Source organism: Chiloscyllium plagiosum, chromosome 45, assembly GCF_004010195.1.
Source record: "Chiloscyllium plagiosum isolate BGI_BamShark_2017 chromosome 45, ASM401019v2, whole genome shotgun sequence".
NCBI lineage: Eukaryota > Metazoa > Chordata > Chondrichthyes > Orectolobiformes > Hemiscylliidae > Chiloscyllium > Chiloscyllium plagiosum.
In genome coordinates this window covers 10934223-10954241 of record NC_057754.1, presented here as the reverse complement: position 1 = coordinate 10954241, position 20019 = coordinate 10934223, and the positions used below count along the sequence as shown (strand labels likewise).

Below are 20019 nucleotides of genomic sequence, written 5' to 3'. Positions count from 1 at the left end.
GTGTTCCACAGGGATCAGTGCTGGGGCCACTGTTGTTTGTGATATGCATAATGATCTGGAAGAGGAAATTGTTGGTCTGATCAGTAAGTTTGCAGATGACACGAAGTTTGGTGGATGAGCAGAAAGCAAAGGGGACTGTCAAATTATACAGCAGAATATAGATCGACTGGGGAGTTGGGCAGAGAGGTGGCAAATGGAGTTCAATCCAGGAAAATATGAGGTGATGCATTTTGGGAAGTCTAATTCTAGAGCGAACTATACTGTAAACGGAAGAGCCTTGGGAAAAGCTGATGAACAGAAAGATCTGGGAGTTCAGGTCCATTGTACCCTGAAGGTGGCTGCACAGGTTGATAGAGTGGTCAAGAAGACATTTTTTTTATTAGATTAGATTAGATTACAGTGTGGAAACAGGCCCTTCGGCCCAACAAGTCCACATCGACCCGCCGAAGCGCAACCCACCCATAACCCTACATTTACCCCTTACCTAACACTACGGGCAATTTAGCATGGCCAATTCACCTAACCTGCACATCTTTGGACTGTGGGAGGAAACCGGAGCACCCGGAGGAAACCCACGCAGACACGGGGAGAATGTGCAAACTCCACACAGTCAGTCGCCTGAGGCGGGAATTGAACCCGGGTCTCTGGCGCTGTGAGGCAGCAGTGCTAACTACTGTGCCACCGTGCCGCCCACAAACATATGGTATGTTTGCCTTCATCGTACGGGGTATTGAGTATAAGGGCTGGCAGGTCATGTTAAAACTGTACAAGACTTTGGTTCAGCCACATTTAGAATACTGTGTACAGTTCTGGTCGCCACATTACCAAAAGGATGTGGACGCTTTGGAGAGGGTGCAGAGGTTTATGAGGATGTTGCCTGGTATGGAAGGTACGAGCTATGAAGAGAGGTTGAGTAGATTAGCATTGTTTTCATTAGAAAAAAGGAGATTGATGGGGCACCTGATTAAGATCTGCAAAGTCAGGAAGGGTATAGACAGGGTAGATAGAGATAAGCTTTTTCCCAGGATGAGGGATTCAATAACGAGATGTCATGCATTCAAAGTGAGAGATGAAATCTTTAAGGGGGATACATGAGGAAAATAGTTTACACATTAGGGTGGTAGGTGCCTGGAACGCATTGCCAGCAGGCACAGTAGATTCATTTAAGGTGCATCTAGACAGATGCATGGGTAGGTGGGGAGCAGAAGAATACAGATCCTTAGGAATTGGGCGATACGTTTAGACAGTGGATTTGGATTGGCTCAGGCTTGGAGGGCCAAAGGGTCTGTTCCAAGGCTGTAAATCTTTTTTGTTCTTTATTGCCATCACCATCACACTGAGCACAGGGGTCCCCAGGGCTGTGTGCTCAGTCCGCTGCTGTTTCACGCTGCTGACACACGACTGTGCAGCAATGCACATGTCGACTGTAGTGGGTCTCATTAGCACAAATGATGAATCAGCATCCAGAGAGGAGGTGAAGTGTCTAACGGACTGGTGCAGAGCCAACAACCTCTCTCTGAATGTGGACAAGATGAAAGAGATGGTTGTTGACTTCAGGATGGCACGGGGTGACCACTCTCTGCTGGACATCAACAGCTGCCCTGTGGAGATCGTGCAAAGCACCAAATTTCTTGGTGTACACTTGGCGGACAATCTCACCTGATCCCTCCATAACAGCTTCATAGCCAAGAAAGCCCAGCAGCATCCCTACTTTCTGCATAGGCTGAGGAAAGCCCACCTCCCCATCCTCACCACATTCTACAGAGGGATCATTGAGAGTACCTGAGCTGCATCACTGTCTGTTTTGGGAGTTGCACCGTCTCAGATCGTAAGACCCTACAACGGTTACTGAGGACAACGGAGAAGGTCTTCGGGGTCTCTCTTCCCTCATTACAGACATTTACATCACACGCTGCATCTGAAAGGCTAAGAGCATTGTGGAAGACCCCACACACATCCCTCACTCAAACTGTACTCCCTCCTGCCAAATGGCAGAAGATACTGGAGCATTCTGTCTCTCACGGCAGACTGTGCAACAGTTTCTTTCCCCAAGCCATCAGGCTCCTTAACACAGTATAAGCGGACTCTTTCCCATCTGAAATGCTTTGCACGACTTCAAATTGCTGCTTGAAAAATGTCTATTATTTATCATTCTTCTATTACATTGTGACTTGCGTGTTTTGCACTTCTTCTGCACTTTAAGCCATGTATGATTGTGTAGTTTGTGCTCTCCATGTAGCACCGTCGGTCCTGGAGGAACGCTGTCTTTTTTTTACTGTATCAGTTGTACATGGGAGAAATGACAAATACAAGCTACTCTACTCTACATTGCTTTGCTCCCAAATGTTGCACAAAGAATGAAGATTCAGTCTGAACTTTGCTGGACAACTTCTGCATTGTGATGTTCATTATGGGGCATACCAGAAGCAGCCAATAGGTAGTGTTGTGGTCACGTCAACAGATGCCCATGGCGCAGACACAGGAGCCTTGCACCAACCTTTGTTTCCCCTCTCCCTCGTGGAGCCAAGGTTTCCAGGGCAACTGGCTGCCAGCTTGAGCCAGAGCGAGAAGCAGGACAGTGAGTGTAGGAGGGAAGGGAACTGTGTAAAATCTCTTCCCTTCATTTATGGTGACCAGAACTGCACCCAATCAGCACAGGGTTTGTGAATTTTCTTATGAAAGAAGAGCGACACCAAATACAGAAAGAGTCATTTGATGAAAGAGAAGGTGAATATGATCTGTCCTCGACTGAGAAGGATTGAGATTTGTCTGTTCTGTCTGTGGGGAAAAATATGGAGCACATGGAAATAGAAAGGAAAGACCATGGACGAATTTGAAAGCAAGGATGGAAATTTTAAAATTAAGGCATTACTGAACAGGGTACTTAGTTTTGTGTATTCATTCATGGAATGTGGGCAGTGCTGCTTGGATCAGCATTATTGCAGTCTCAGGTGTTCTGGAGTAAGTGCTGCCATGGACCATGTCTGTGAATTTTGACTGCACAGTGTGGAGGGGACTGAGCAAGTCAGAGGATCTTCTCCTGGAGCGACAGTCTGTCAATTTAGGATGAGTCAAATCATGTTTGATAAATCCACTGAAGTTTTTTGAGGATGTAATTAATAGAATCGGTAGATAGGGTTGTTTGAATTTTCAAATAACTTGGTAAAGTCTTGCTTAAGAGGTTAGTGTGTAAAATGAAAGTAGACAGGATTGTTCAGAATCTAATGATGTGGATTGTGAATGGATTAGCAGACAGGAAACAGAGTAGAAATAAATGATTTTTTTTCGGAGTGTAAGGCTTTGACAAGTAAGACACAACAAGGATCATACATCAACGATTTGGATGAGGGAATCCAATGTAATATTTTCAAGTTTGTTGATACAAAACTAGGGGGATTGTGAGTGAGCAGGACACAAAGAGGCTTCAGAGTGATTTAGTCAATTTGGGTGAGTGGTAAATGCATGGCAGTTGCAGTTTCAGTGTGAATTTATCCACTTTGGTGAAAAATTCAGGATGGCAAAGTTATTTTGAAATGATGGTAGGTTTGGAAATGTTGATGTACAAAGGGACCTGGATGTGCTTGTACATCAGTCATTCAAGCAAGCATGTAGTTACAGCAGACAAGAAGGCACTGCAAGAGGGTTTGAGTATAGGAGCAAGGAGCAAGCAGCTGTGCAGGAATTTGTGAGACCGTGTCTGGAGACTGTGTGCAAGTTTAGTCTTCGTGAAGAAACATTCTTTTTGCCTCTGGCAAACAGCAATCGCTTGCATTGGTGAAATCCACAATGAGGTATGAATGTTATCACCGTTCATAAATCAGGAGAAAGCTCCAGCTGCTGTGTCCTTGTTTTGAGTCAAATTTGGAGAAGATGTCACTTGTTGATAACTGTGGCGCAACGGAAGCGTGTCTGACTCCAGATCAGACCATGGTGTGTTCAAATCACGTCACTGCAGCTTAATTTCTCAATCTAACCTTGGCTCAGTTGGCTGGATGGTTGATTTGCAATGCAGAATAATACCAACAGTGTGGGTTCAATTCCAGTATCGACTGGGTCTATTATAATGGACCTTTCTCCTTGGCCTCTTTCCCCTGGTGATCTTCCAGTTAAAACCACCATTCTCTGTCCCCTAGGGAGAAGTCCTATGGTCCCCTAGGACTATAGTAGCTTTACTTTAAGGGCGGCACGGTGACTCAGTGGTTAGCACTGCTGCCTCACAGCACCAGGTTCAATTCCAGCCTTGGACGACTGTCAGTGTGGAGTTTGCACATTCTCCCTGTGTCTGCGTGGGTTTCCTCCGGGTGCTCCGGTTTCTTCCCACAGTCCAAAGATGTGCAGGTCAGGTGAATTGTCCATAGTGTTAGGTGCATTAGGAAGGGAAATGGGTCTGGGTGGGTTACTCTTCGGACTGGACTGTCGGTGTGGACTGGTTAGGCTGAAGGGCCTGTTTCCACACTATAGGGAATCTTATCTAATCGGTCTAACCTAACTCCATAAAAGATTTGTCCACAATGTGGAAGGAGGTGATGTTCCCTCACTCATGCTTCATTCCCCTGTCACAGAGCAACAGAGTCTGATGGCACCTTTTGGTTTAAACACACCAACTGCACGGCTCATAAAAGAAAAGGATGATGTGGATATAATCATCCAAGAGGAGTAGTGTCAAATATTAGACAATAATAATAATGAGAGGAAGTGTTAGAGGAGCTGGAATCATTGAAAGTGGAAAAATCAGCAGAACAGCTGGATGGTTCCCTAGGATGATCAGGGAAGAAATAGCAAATGCTGTGAGGATTATGTTCAGATCTTCACTCAACACAGGTGAGGGACTACAGGAATGAAATGTGGTTTTGTTTTTTCAAAAAAATGTACAAAGGAAACACCAAACTACTCTCGGCCAATCAGTCTTACTTTGCTGCTGAGCAAATTGTAAGAATAATTCCTGAGAGATCAGATAAAGTGTCACTTAAAATGCATGGACTAGTCAGGGATAATCAGCATTGCTTTGTTAAGGGAAGGCCATGCTTAACAAATTTGAGTGAATTATTTGAGGAATTGACAAGGAGCATCCATGTGGGTAGTGAAGTGAATGTTGTCTGTAAGGATGTTGTTAAGGCATTTGACAAGGTCCCATATGGCAAACTGGTTCCAAAGTGAAAATTCATGGAATACAGGGTAATGTCTCAAACTTGTTCCTCTCTTTCCAGAGATTCTGACATCTTTCCAGTTGCAAGCAACAGCAGGAGACTGTCATATTGAAAGCAGTGAAATTGTTTCAGAGCTGAGCATTTTTGATTATTCGGGAGGAAGTTCAAGTTTTTAGTACTGTGTTCTGTTATCTGTGAGAGATTGCACGGTCTGGAGCTAGTGTGGCTAGTAAAGACTCTGGATCTGAATCCATGTCCATCATTGCTGTATTTTGCATCTGCCTCCCAGATCCTCCTCTGCCATTATATAACTTCTTCAGTCCCTGATAATGGTTGTACTTTAGTTCTATTTTGTATTTTACTGTTAGTTCTGCTAATTGTGCCTCAATTAGGTTTCCACCACTGCCTATCCCCTGACTGTGTGCTGTTGACTTACCAACCTTACCTTCCCACTGAATCATTAATGGCAATAAATTGTTTTTTGTGCACTGCTGTTAACTTCTACTGTGCAAATTACAAGCTTCACCTACTCCACATTTCATAGCCTGCTTTTTTGATTAAATGGTTTCTGTTTCACTCCCTTTGTTCTGTCTAAATAAGGCTTGCAAAGTTTTTAGAAGAGGAGGTTTTGCATTCAAGAAACTGAACTCAGACATTACATCAGGATTTGAGATAATTGCCAAACATACCACAGCCTGAATGTCACTGAATGTTGAACATGGAAGGAGAAAGCACAATTCACAATAAGGAGGAACTGAACACTGAATCTGCATGTGGACAAGGCTTCAACCAATCAACCGGCCTGTCAGAACATAGACATGTTCATACTGATGAGAAACCGTGGAAATGTGGTGACTGTGGTGACACTGCGAAGAGACCATTCAGCTTGGGAGTATAGGAAGAAATTTATCAATTCATCAAACCTGGGGACAGACTAGCCAGTTCACACTGACAAGAGACCTTTTAAATGCCTTTCAGTTGGGAAGTGCTATAAAGGTTCTGGAAGGCTGATGCTTCCTCACACTTTTGAGACCGTTCAGGTGCTCTGACTATGGAGCTGCATTTAGACGATCATCTTACCTCACAGTGCGCCATCAAGTTCACACAAGGGAGAAGTCACACACCTGCTCTGAAAGTGGGAAGGAATTCAGTGAGTCATCCCACCTGCTGAATGACCAGAGATTTCACAACTAACTACAGCGATTAGTTAGTTAACTAACTACAGCGATTAATCACACCCAGGAATGAACCGTATTTATTGATGTCTGTTTCTTACACAGTGTATTCTAAATTGTTCTCCAGCTCCCCACCCCCTATCTTCACCTTTTAACAAGAAGTGTGAAGAGCTTTGTTGTCACTGAGATCAAGACAATTTGATTAGATTATTTACAGTGTGGGAACAGGCCCTTTGGCCCAACAAGTCCACACCGACCCGCTGAAGCGCAACCCACCCAGACCCATTCCCCTACATTTACCCCTTCACCTAACACTACAGGCAATTTAGCATGGTCAATTCACCTAACCTGCACATTTTTGGACTGTGGGAGGAAACCGGAGCACGCGGAGGAAACCCACTCAGACACAGGGAGAATGTACAAACTCCACACAGTCAGTCGCCTGAGGCAGGAATTGAACCCGGGTCTCTGACGCTGTGAAGCAGCAGTGCTAATCACTGTGCTACCATGCCGCCCATGATCAGCTTTCTCTGCCAAGACTGGAAATAGTGCTGTGGAAATCTCAGTGATATGATTTCCCACCAATGTAGTCATGATTTGGAGATGCCGGGGTTGGACTGAGGTGTACAAAGTTACAAATCACACAACACCAGGTTTTAGTCCAACAGGTTTAATTGGAAGCACAGGGCTTTCAGAGCGTCGCTCCTTCATCAGGTGGTGCAACAACCACCTGATGAAGGAGTGGCGCTCTGAAAGCTAGTGCTTCCAATTAAACCTGTTGGACTATAACCTGGTGTTGTGAGATTTATAACTTTCCCACCAATGAATTCATACAGAGGAGAGACAATTCATGTGCTCTCACTGCAGGACTGGGTTCAGACAATCATTTGCCCTCACCATATACCAGTGAGTTCACACAAAGTGGAGTAGGCAAAAGTGAGGACTGCAGATGCTGGAAACCAGAGTTTAGATCAGAGTGATGCTGGTAAAGCACAGCAGGTCAGGCAGCACCCGAGGAGCAGGAAAATTGATGTTTTGGGCAAAAGCCCTTCATCAGGAATAGAATCAGGAATCCTGATGAACGGCTTTTGGTGTGAATATTCAGAATAAAACTCGCATGAATTCGCTTTGTGTTAAACCCAGCGTCATGAGTCTTTTTAATATCTCCAACACAAATAAGTCCCTTTTGAAGACTCTCCCTCTCCCTTCTTTCCTTCAACAACAAGTGTGAAGAGATCAAGGAGCTTAGTCGCCACTAAGATTGAGACAATCTGATCAACTACTGCTACTGCTCCTGTCCCACTAGCTCACTGCATCAAACTGCCTGTCAAGTTCCTCTGTGCTTGACCCCACAGCTTTTTCCAGTTTACCTCTGTCAGAGCTTGTCTTGTCCATGAGACCCAAATTTGTTCCACTGACCGTATTCTCTCTAAACATATTGTTAACAATTCAGTCTCTTCGTGCTGTCCCTCAAACATTCATACTTAGCTATCCTTTCAAAAAAAAAGCCAGAGGCAGTCATCTACAGTATATCTCAGTGCACAGGTCGATTTCATAAAGGTTCCTCGTTAACCTATTAAGGCCAACCTTGACTGTGTCAGCAGATTTTTCTTCGAGTCATAGAGATGTACAGCACCGAAACATATCCTTCGGTCCAACTCGGCAATGCTGACCAAACATCCTAACATAATCAAGTCCCATTTGCCAGCACTTAGCTCATATCCCCCTAAATCTTTCCTATTCATACACCAATCCAGATGCTTCTAAATGCTGCAATTGTACCAGCCTCCACAACTTCCTCTGGCAGCTCATTCTATACATGCATCACCCTCTGCATGAAAAAGTTACCCCTTAGACCCTTTTTATATCTTTCCCCCTTTCACCCCAAATCTATGCTCTCTAGTTCTGGACTCCCCCACCCCAGGGAAAAGACTTTGTCTATTTATCATGCCCCTCATGATCTTATAAACCTCTACAGGGTCACCCCTCAGCCTCTGACACTCCAGGGAAAACAGCCCCAGCCTGTTCAGCCTTACTTGATAGCTTAAATCCTCCAGCCCTGGCAACATCCATGTAAATCTTTTTTGAACCCTTTCAAGTATCACAACATCCTCCCGATAGGAAGGACACCACAACTACACTCAATATTCGAGATAACAAGAGTCCAGAGACAGTATATTCCTGTTAATCTGTTAGAGTGAAAGGAAAGGCTGGTAGGTGTAAGGATTGTTGGATGACCAGAGAAATTGAGGTTTCGCTTAAAAAATTGAAGGAAGCATATGACAGGAGAGATCGAGTGAACTCTTGATGAAAGTGTAAAGACAGTAGGAGTATCCTGAAGAGGGAAATCAGAGGGCAAAAAGGGACATGAGATAGCTTTGGCAAATAGGGTTAAGGAGAATCCAAAGGGTTTTTATAAATACACTAAGGACAAATGGGTAATTAGAGAGAGAATAGGTCCCCTCAAAGATCAGCAAGACAGCCTATGTGTGGAGCTGCAGGCGATGGGCGAGATACTAAATGAGGATTTTGCATCAGGGTTGTGGAGAAGGACATGAAAGATATAGAATGTAGGGAAATAGATGGTGACATCTTGAAAAATGTCCATATTACAGAGGAGGCGGTGCTGGATGTCTTGAAACGTATAAAAGTGGATATATCCCAGGACCTGATCTGGTATACCCTAGAACTCTATGTGAAACTAGGGAAGTGATTGCTGGGCCCCTTGCTGAAATATTTATATCGTTGATAGTCGCAGTCGATGTGCCAAATCACTGGAGGTTGGCTAATGTGATGCCACTATTAAAGAAAAGTGGTATAGAAAAGCCAGGGAACGAAAGATTGGTGAGCTTGACATCGGTGGTGGGCAAATTGTTGGAGGAAATCCTGAGGAACAGGATTTACATGTATTTGGAAAGACAAGGACTGATTAGGGACAGTCAGCTGGGCTTTGTGCGTGGGAAATTGTGTCACAAGAACTTGATGGAGTTTTTTGAAGAAGTAACAAAGTGAATTCATGAGGGCAGAGCAGTGGATGTGATCTATATGGGCTTCAGTAAGGTGTTTGACAAGGTTCCCCATGGGAGATTGGTCAACAAGGTTAGATCTCATGGAATACAGGGAGAACTAGCCATTTGGATACAGAACTGGCTTGAAGGTAGAAGACAGAGGATGATCGTGGAGGGTTGCTTTTCAGACTGGAGGGCTGTGACCAGTTGTGTGCCACAAGGATTGGTGCTGGGTCCACTACTTTTTGTCATTTATATAAATGATTTGGATGTGAACATAGGAGGTATAGTTCATAAGTTTGCATATGATACTAAAATTGGAGGTGTAATGGACAGTGAAGTTTACCTCAGAGTACAACTGGACCTTGATCAGATTGGGCTAATGGGCTGAAAACTGGCAGATGGAGTTTAATTGAGATAAATGTCTTTATTCCCAGGGTAGGGGAGTTCAAAACTAGTGGGCATAGGTTTAAAGTGAGAGGGGCAAGATTTAAAAGGGACCTGAGGGGCAATCTTTTCACAAAGACGGTGGTGCGTGAATAAAACAAGCGACCTCAGGAGGTAGTGGAGACAGGTGCAATTACAACATTTTAAAGTCATCTGGATGGGTACATGAACAGGAAATGTGGAGAGGGATATGGGCCAAATGGAACTCAATCAGTTTCAGATATTTGGTCAACGTGGACAAGTTGGACCAAGTGTCTGTTTCCGTGCTGTATAACTCTATGACACTAAGTGCTTAAATAAAGTATGGAAATCCGAAATAAAATCAGAAAATGCTAGAGACATTCAGCAGGTCTGGCAGCATCTTAAATAGTAACAGATGCAGGAACAATTGCAACTTTGAAGAAATGTTTAGATCATCATATAAGGCACTGCAATATCGGTTACACACTGAATACTGGAAAGTGGTACGAGAATAAATAGCTGCTTGATGACTAGCATGGATACGATGGGGACATTGAGTTTCACAATTTTATATCAGAGACTCTGACCCCATTTTGTTCAGTGTTTCTCTGTGAGTCTTTCTTTGACTAAGCAGTTTGACTCAAATACCTGATGAAGAGCTTATGCTTGAAACGTCGACTCTCCTGCTCCTGGAATGCTGCCTGACTGGCTGTGCTTTTCCAGCATCACACTTTTTGACACTGAGCAGGTAAGTGCGACAGGTAGTGAAGAATGCAAATGATATGTTGATCTTCATAGTGAGAGGATTTGAGTACAGGAGCAGGGATATCTTTCTACAAAGGCTTTGGAGTACAGTGTGCATCTTTATTCTCCTTTCCCAAGGATGGATGACCTTGCTATTGAAATAGAGTAAAGAATGTTCACCAGACTGATTTCTGGGAGGTCAGGACTGACTGATGAAGAGAGAATCTTTCCTTGTTTAATCCTGCTTTCTTTTGTCTTTCTGGGCAATGACTGCATCATTAACTAATATTCTAGCTCTCAATTCCTGATCTGAATCTGACCCCTCAAAGCCTTTGTGTTGACGCCCATTCCCCTGCCATACTAATTTAAAACCTCTCCAAAGGAACGAGCAAAATCCTCCAAGAGATTTGTCCCAGCTTTGTCCAGGATAAATAAGGTGACACAGGTCCTATATCCCATAGAAACAGTCCCAATTCCTCAATAAAGGCTATTCTGCTACAGCATTTCTCCAGCCACACATTCATCTGATCAATCCTCCCATTCCTGCTCTCGCTAGCATGTGGCATTGGGAGTAAGTCTGACATTATTCATTGGAACTCCTGCATTTTAATGTATCTCTTATCTTCCTGTATTCATCTTTCAGGTACTTTTCCCTCTGTTTAACTATGTCAACAGTCCCTATGTGAACCACGACCACTGGCTGTTCATCCTCCTGCTTCAGAATGTCCTGCAGCCACTCCAGGACATCTTTCATCCTGGCACCGGGTAGGTCACATACCATCTGGATTCACATCTGACTGCAGTCCTATTTTGAATCCCCTGTCACTATTGCTTCGCCACTTGTTTTCCTCTCCTTTTATGCAGCTGACCACCTGTGGTGCCATGAGCTTCACTCTTGCAGATTCCCCCTAAGAGACCACCCCTAACAACCCCAAACAGCATCCAAAGCAGTATATCCAAGCGGGGGAAGACTACTGGAGACTCTTGCACTTTCTTTATGTGCCCTTTACTTTGTCTGGTTGTCCATTCCCTTTCTACCTATGTAATTCTTACCTGTGGTGTGACCACCTTGAAAAATGGTGTGACCACAGTGGCTGAGTGGTAGGCACTGCTGCTTCATAGCGTCATATTTGACCCGGCTTTGACAACTATCTGTGTGGAGATTGCACGTCCTCCCCATGTCTGCGTGGGTTACTGCCGAATGCTCTGGTTTCCTCCTACTGTCTGAAGATTTGTAAGTTCAGTGGATTGGCCATGCTAAATTATCCATAGTGTTCAGGGATGTGAAGGTTAGGTGTGTTAGCCATGGGAAATGCGGTGTTACGGAGATAGTGTCAAGGGCTGAGTCTGGTTTGGATGCTCTTGGTCAGTGTGGACTCCCTGGGCCAAATAGCCTGTTTCCACACTGTAGTGATGTCCTATTCTAAACGTTGCAATGCAGCTCATCTTTCAGTTTAGCACAGTATAACCTTCTGGATTCAACATGAACTTCAGCAGGTTCAGGATAAATAGAATTGTCGGGATCTGGAATCACCTGAAATGATGATGGAATTCAAGCCGATAAGGAATTTTAAAGGGAATTTTGCAGGTATTTGAGAATGGGGAATATATAGGCTAAAATTATTAAGTATGTGACTGATCTCTCAAAGAGCTGACGTGTTATTTTGACACCAAATGAGAAAATGCTGGAAAATCTCAGCAGGTCTGGCAACATCTGTCAGGAGAGAAAAGAGCTGACGTTTCGAGTCTAACTGACCCTTTGTCAAAGCTAAAAAAAGGGAGAAATAGGGAGGTATTTATACTAGGCTGAGAGGAGGCAAGTGTTATTTGGCAAGTGTGTGTTTCCTTTTACGGCGATTTCTCTCAGCTGCAGGGCCCAGAATTGAACACATCCCAGGGGTAATCTAACCATGAATTTGACGAGTTACAAAATTATCCGAGATATTTTCTCACCAACTCCTTCCGCAGTTAAATACGAATGATATTTCTCTTGATTTCAGTTTATTGTGTAAATGCTTCTCTTCAGATCGCCCGCCCCCCAACCCGGGAAGAAGCACACACACACACGTGTACTGCTGCACATCGCTCCTAATAAACGTGCTGGTAACCCGGGTGGTATCACTACCTCAGGCTCACAGCCAGCTTCCACATGCAAAGGCGGGACTGGGGTTTTCTAACTCGGGTCTAGTGGCCTATACCGGGTCTTCATAAAGTCTCCCACAGCCCAGACTGACCCAGTTTTCCTCCCGGTCCCACTGTTTCTCCCGCTTTCCCGGCTACACTCAATCGGACTCCAGTCACAACAACACTGTACCAGCAGCGTTCATGGTGACGTGTCATCATGCTTGTCACGCCCCTCGTTCACTCCTATTGGTGGGGGAGCTGCCGTCAATTAGCCGGACTCCATTGTGAGGTGAGTGGCGGAACCTCCTCTCTCTCTGCCCTGAGCTTTTGTGCTGAAAAACTGCGTGAAGTCAGGGAAAACTCTGCAAAGCTATACAGAGGGTTTGTCAGTCTGACATAGCTTTGGGACACAGACAGACTTCACACCTATTGTTTAAAAACCAGAGCTGTCTTGGGAATGTAATTTAAAAGAAGTTCTGGGATTTACATATCAAAGAACAGAAACCAGCATGTCCCATTATAAAAAATGAAAGTTCTAATCTAATCCTTTGGCTATAAATTCTGTGAGCATGATCTTAACCTCCACAGCCACCTGATGAAGGAGCGGCACTCTGAAAGCTAGTGCTTCTAAATAAACCTGTTGGACTATAACCTGGTGTTGTGTGATTTTTAACTTTGCCCTCGAATGAGCTTCATTATTCACAGTGCAGTATCACAGCACATGGTCTGGTGGCCATTCAGCCCATTGGAGCTGTACTTTCTCAGTTGAGAATTGCTGTAAATCTACTGGATTCTCTTGCCTTTGCCATAAGCCTGCAAATCTTTCCTTGAAAAGTTAAATATCAAATCTCTTTTGAGAGTAACTGCTAAATCTGCATTCAGCCTGACGTTCAGTCTGTTTCCAGATTCACACAATCTTCACATTTTCACTTTGCATCATTTGGCAATTATCTGAAAGATATGTTCTGTGGTAACCAAACATTGTGACATGGCAGCACCGCAGCCTCACAGCACCAGAGACCAGGGTTTGATTCCAACATCAGGCTGTGTGGAGTTTGCCCATTCTCCCTGTGCCTGCCTCAGTTTCCTCCCACAGTCCAAAGGTGTGCAGGTTAAGTGGATTGGCCATGCTAAGTTACCCATCATGTCCACAGATCTTTAAAATTATATGGATTAGTCTGTGGGTAATACATAGGTAGGATGGGGTGCTCTTCAGAGAGCCAGTGTGGACATGTTGGACCAAATGGCCTATTTTCACTGTGTAGGGAATCTATGATTCTCTCTGTGCAATTGAAATATCCTGGAAATATCCTGAAAAAATCCACTAGATCACTGCTTAACCTTCTCAAGGAGAATTATCTGAGCTTCTGCATCCTCTCCAAAAAACATTCATCTTAATTTTACTTTAGGTATACAGTGGCTTTTTGCTATCCAGACCAATATTTTTTGTCTGTCTTTATTTGACTTGGACAAAGTCATGGCAAACTGCCTTTTTGAACTGTGCTATTCATATGCTGTTAGTACACTAGAGTGCTGTTTAGATGATAATCTCCTCCAGCCTCACAAATCCTCCCTATCTGCATAATCTCTTCCAGTCTTACAATCCTCCCTATCTCTGTAATCTCCTCAGAACTACATATTGTTAGTAAGTTTGCAAATGACACCAAAATGGTGGTGTACTGTGCAGTCAAGGTTGTCTCAGGGTACAACAGGACCTTGATCAGATGGGCCAAGTACTGGGAGACAGTGCAATAGTATGCCAGGGAACAGCATGTTAATACTGCCTCAAGTTAGCAGCCTGAGAGATGGGGATTGACCAGCACATTCCCAATAAAGGAGTCATTTTGAGGTTATATGGAATGGTGGTGTGGCTTCTTCTGGAGTACAGTGTCCAGTTCTCGTCACTCTGTTTTAGGAAGGATACTATTCATCTGGGGAAGGTTCAGAAGAAAATAAACAGGATGTTGATTTGTATGAAAGTTGTGAGTTATGTAAGGAGAGTCTGGATAGGCTGGGACATTTTTCATTGGAGTGTAGGAGATTGAGAGGTGATCATATAGTGGTTCATAAAAATAGAAGGGATAGATAAGATTAATGGTAAGTGTCTTTTCCCTAGGATTGAGGATTTCAAGACTAGGGGCATCTAGAGACAATTAAAAAAAGATATAAAGGGCACCTGTTAAGACAGAGTGGTTCGTGTGTGGAATGAACTTCCAGAGGAAGTGATGGATGTAGGCACAGTTACAACATTTAAAAAACATTTGGATAAGTACAGTCATTGGGAAGGTTTGGAGGGATATAATTTAGTTTGGGATTATTTTTGGCATGGACTGGTTGGACCAAAAGTGTCTGTTTCTGTGCTGTATGACTCTACTTTTCCAAGACCCCTCATGGCAGTACCTTAGCCCACTGTTCCCCACAGTGGTTTTAATCGATCACCTGACCTTTCCAAACATGTCCGCAGCCATACTGGGAAAACATTAAAATGTGAGGCTTGGAATCCTTCTGACCCCTAAGTCCAGTTGTAAATGAGATTCGGTTACGTGTCTGGAAGTTCTGAACCATTGAAGACACTAACTGGGACACATTTCTTACATTCCACAAGATTGATTCAGACAGGGACTTTGTTATCAGTAAAGAGACAAGAAAGACCAAAGTGCCATTTGTCCCCCTCAGTGTGACCCTGAAGGAAATGTGCAGGCTGATGCTCTATTGCTGCCATGCAATCCTCATTCGAGATTGTCCTTTCTGAACTCCAGCTGATATTAAATACGAGGGAGAAATACAACAATCTACAGTGACATGTTTGAAGCAAAGCTGATTTATTTAACATTTCTCCAGAATATTAAACTCAAGTCCAATTTGTGAGACTATGAATATCATCAGAAACAAACTGCAATGATCAGACTAAAATAAGTCAGAAACTTATAAAACAGATTGAGGCCAGTTGGCTCACTGTGCTTTCATTGGCTGAAATAGAACTATGGCAGCTAATCCCACTCTGCAGATCTTAGTCCATAGTCCTCTATGTTTCGTGTATCTGTATCTTTTTCTTCAATGTGATGAGGATTTCTGACTCTGTCACCTTATTAGATAGAGTTCCAGTTTCCCACCATCTCTGAGTGAAATTATTCTTCCCTCCCCCCGTGTCTGTGAATTACTTTCAATCTAAAATCTCCAGTTACTGATCTGTTAATGCGTAGCTCCTTCCTATCCCCTCTGTCTGGAATCTTCACAATTTTATCACTTTAATTAAATGTCACCTCAGTCTCCTTTGTTCCACAGATTCCTCTTGAAGGGCTTTTGCCCAAAATGTTGATTGCTGTGGTTCTGTTCGCCGAGCTGGAAGTTTTTCAGCAAACAGAACCACAGCAACGAGCACCCGAGCTACAAATCTTCGCACAAACTTTGAACAAAATGTTGATTTTCCGGCTCCTTGGATGCTGTCTGACCTGCTGTGCTTTTCCAGCACCACACTCTCGACTCTAATCTCCAACAGGTGCAGTCTTCGCTTCCACCTAGAAAATATCCCCAGCCTATCCATTCTTTCCTCACAGCCACAATTCTCCAATCCTGGAAAGATCCTAATCAGTTTCGTTTAGAGTCATAGAGACAGACAGCACGGAAACAGACCCTTCGGTCCAACCCGTCCATGCTGACCAGATTCACAACCCAATCTAGTCCCACCTGCCAACACCTGGCCCATATCCCTCCAAACCCTTCCTATTCATATACCCATCCAGATGCCTTTTAAATGTTGTAATTGTACAAGCCTTCACCACTTCCTCTGACAGCTCATTCCATATACGTACCATCCTCCGCGTGAAAAAGTTGCCCCTTAGGTCTCTTTTATATCTTTCCCCTCTCACCCTAAACCTATGCGGTCTAGTTCTGAACTCTCCGACCCCAGGGATAAGCCTTTACTTATTTATCCTATCCATGCCTCACATGATTTTATAAGTCTCTATAAGGTCCCCCCCTCAGCCTCCGATGCTCCAAGGAAAACAGCCCCAGCCTATTCAACCTCTCCTGATAGCTCAAATCCTCCAACCCTAGCAACATCCTTAAACCCTTTCAAGTTTCACAACATACAGAGCTGAGGAATGGCCTCTTCCCAGTGTGAGTGTTTAATTTCTTTTCACAATCAGGACATCCAAAAGGTGTCTCATCAGTGTGTGTTTTAAGTTAGGATGAACTAGTGAATCCCTTTCTACAAACGGAGCAGATGAATGTTTCTCCCCAGTTAGAGCACATTGGTGGTTCAGTAAATCTTTTTTACTTTTAAAGCTCTTCTCACAGTCAGTACTTCTAAAAGGTCTGTTATCAGTGTGAATAAGTTGGTGTATCAGGAGCTGAGATGACTGAATGAATCCTTTTCCACAAACATTACAGCTGAATGTTCTCTCCCCAGTGTGACTGTGTTGATGTATCAATATATCCTTTCTGTTTTTAAAACTCTTCTCACAGTCAGAATATTCAAACAGTCTTTCATCAGAGTGCACCTGCTCATGAATCCAGAGGGTTGAAAGAGCATTAATTCCCTCCCTGCAGGTGAATGGCTTCTCCCATTGTGAACCTGGCGTATGCAGAGGGTGGATGACTGAGTGAATCCCTTCCCACAGATGGAACAGCTTAATGGGTTGATGACTTTCCAACCCTGCTGGGTAACTGAATCCCTTCCCACAGTCCCAACATTCCCACAGTTTCTCCATAGTGTCAGTGTCCTTGATTCTTTCCAACTTCAGTGATTGACTGAAATTGATTTCCACAGATAGAACACATTGATGGTCTCTCCCCATTGTGGATGGTGTAATTATTTTTCAGGCTGAGTAGCTGGGCTACTCTTTCCATGCCTACCTCGACACTGTTCTGTCCCTGCATACCTCGACACTGTCCTGTCCCCATCTCTGCATACCTCGACACTGTCCTGTCCCCATCTCTGCATACCTCGACACTGTCCTGTCCCCATCTCTGAATACCTTGACACTGTCCTGCCCCATTCCTGAAGAAGGGCTTATGCCCGAAATGTCGACTCTCCTGCTCCTCGGATGCTGCCTGGCCTGCTGTGTTTTTCCAGCACCACATTTTTCAACTCTGGTACTCCAGCATTTGCAGTCCTCACTTTCTCCTACTCTTTCCACAGTATGTTCACTGGAACACTCTCCCTCGGGTATGTGTGTCTTGGCAGTTTTGCAGTCACACTGATGTTTAAAATCTTTTCTTACATGAAGTGTTTCTTCAGAAGCTGATGATGTTCAGATTCTAATTAACTGAATGACTTTGTCAGATTTTGATATGATGCATTGGTTCACCTTCTGGATATAAGTACAAACTTCTGAATACCCTGCAAAAAATGTTTAATATGGAATACTTAGAATATGAAAGAAACAAAAATGCTTTTCAGTCTAATTACTCTTCTGATGTATGTTTCCTCTCCCATTCTCTTCATCTCATCTGTCTTCTGACTTATTTTTCTTATCCCATCTCCCTGTCAGGTTTATTGAGTCTACTTTTGAACATATCTCTCTCTCTGTCTGCACTATTTGCTGTGAATTCCACATTTTAATCATTAACTGAGTGAAGAAATTTCATGTGGAAACATTCTCTACATATTGACCCCTATCCAAAACATTGAGCATTTTAAACTGCATTAATAGGTCACTGCTCAGTTTTCCTTAAATGCCCCAATCTGTTTAATCTTTCTCAAAGGCTACATTATTTTAAGTTTATAAACTCAATCTGTGTCAGTGCAGGATGGAGATTACGAAGAGATGGCACATTGGCTCAGTGGTAATCACTGCTGCCTCACAGCATCAGGATCCCTGGTTCAATTCCAACCTTGGGCGACTGTGTAGAGTTTGCACATTCTTCCTGTGTCTGCGTGGGTTTCCTCCGGATGCTCCGGTTTCCTCCCACAGTCCAAAGATGTGCAGGCCATGCTAAATTGCCCATAGTCATAGGTGCATTAGTCAGAGGGAAGTGGGTCTGGGTGGGTTACTCTTCGGAGGGTTGATGTGGACTGGTTGGACCGAAAGGCCTGTTTCCACACTGTAGGGAATCTAATCTAAAAAAGAGATAAACATTTCCCTGGGTTGCAAATTACAGATTCTCCCCTCCTGACTGTCTCTGTCAGTCCAGCTCACTGCCCCAACTTTCTACCAACCAGTGCCAGGAGCTCCTTACCTGCCCTTTGCAGCCAGACACACTGTTTCCAAAAGGAGTCACATTGTCCAGCTGCCAGGTCCATTCCTCCCTTTACCTGGGCCGCAAATTCACCAAATGCACTACGCGTGTTCCTGACATTGCACCTGTGCATCACTCTCACTGTGATGTGGATACTTCACCGCCACAGGTTATGACTGGTAAAGGCACCACTGCTGAGTTTTTAGAAGGATTGTGTTGTGACTTGTTTTGCTTTTACAGATAGACACAAGGCCGGAGATTCAAATACTAGAGCAAAGAAGCAATGTAAAGGGAAACGCAACTAAATGGATCATCCAGATGCATCAGGAAGGATAATAAGAATTGATAATGTATCTATAAACTCGTGAAACAGCAGCAATGGTCACAGACTTCAACTGCTGGAGTCACATGTAGATTCATGGTGTTGAGTGTGAACCCGCTGGTGTGACCAAAAGCCAGATGACTAAGTAAATCCCTTCCCATACACAGAATGAATAAATGGCCTCTCTCCAGTGTGATTATGTTGATGGTTTTCCAGCAGGGATTGGTAATCAAATCTTTTATCACATTCTTCACATTTCTTCACAGGTGTCCTTGTATTTCCTGAGATTGTGAAACAATGGAACAGTTGAAAAGTTTTGTACACTTTGCAATGTTTGTTTTGAAGTTGTGTAATTGGTCACAGTCAAGTAAACTGAAACAAACTCAGTCTGGTATGTGTGCTTCTTTCTGTGATTTTTCAGATGGTTGACATATTATAGCCAGGACAGCACAGAAAATGTTTCTCTTCATGTAATCAAAAAGCAATGAAACTGAGAATCCTGATCTTCCTGCTTATGGGGTTATACAGCACGGAAACAGACCCTTTAGTCCAACTCATCCACGCCAACCAGATATCCTAAACTGATCTGGTCCCGTTTGAGAGTATTTGGTTAATATTCTAAAAGTGGCCTCACCGACATAGAGTCATAGAATCATAGAGATGTACAGCACGGAAGCAGACCCATCGGTTCAACCCGTCCATGCCGACCAGATATCCAAATTCAATCTAGTTCCACCTGCCAGGACCCGGCCCATATCCCTCCAAACCCTTCCTATTCATATACCCATCCAAATGCTTCTTAAATGTTGCAATTGTACCAGCCTCCACCACATCCTCTGGCAGCTCATTCCATACACGTATCACCCTCTGCATGAAAAAGTTGCCCCTTAGGTCTCTTTTATATCTTT

General features: G+C 43.8%; 1 protein-coding gene across 4 annotated transcripts in view; it reads left to right on the top strand.

Moving 5' to 3' along the window:
- Nucleotides 1-19478, top strand: part of LOC122543942 (gastrula zinc finger protein XlCGF7.1-like) — a 29279-nt gene extending 9801 nt beyond the window's left edge. Inside the window, exons 3-4 of one of the 4 annotated variants that reach the window (XM_043682901.1) lie at nt 11126-11247; nt 19378-19478. In XM_043682901.1, coding sequence (XP_043538836.1) covers nt 11126-11247; nt 19378-19396 — 141 coding nt within the window. In that variant the 3' untranslated portion in view covers nt 19397-19478. The other 3 variants (XM_043682903.1, XM_043682902.1, XM_043682904.1) reach the window with 3 other exon arrangements.
- Nucleotides 19479-20019: the final 541 nt, after the last annotated feature.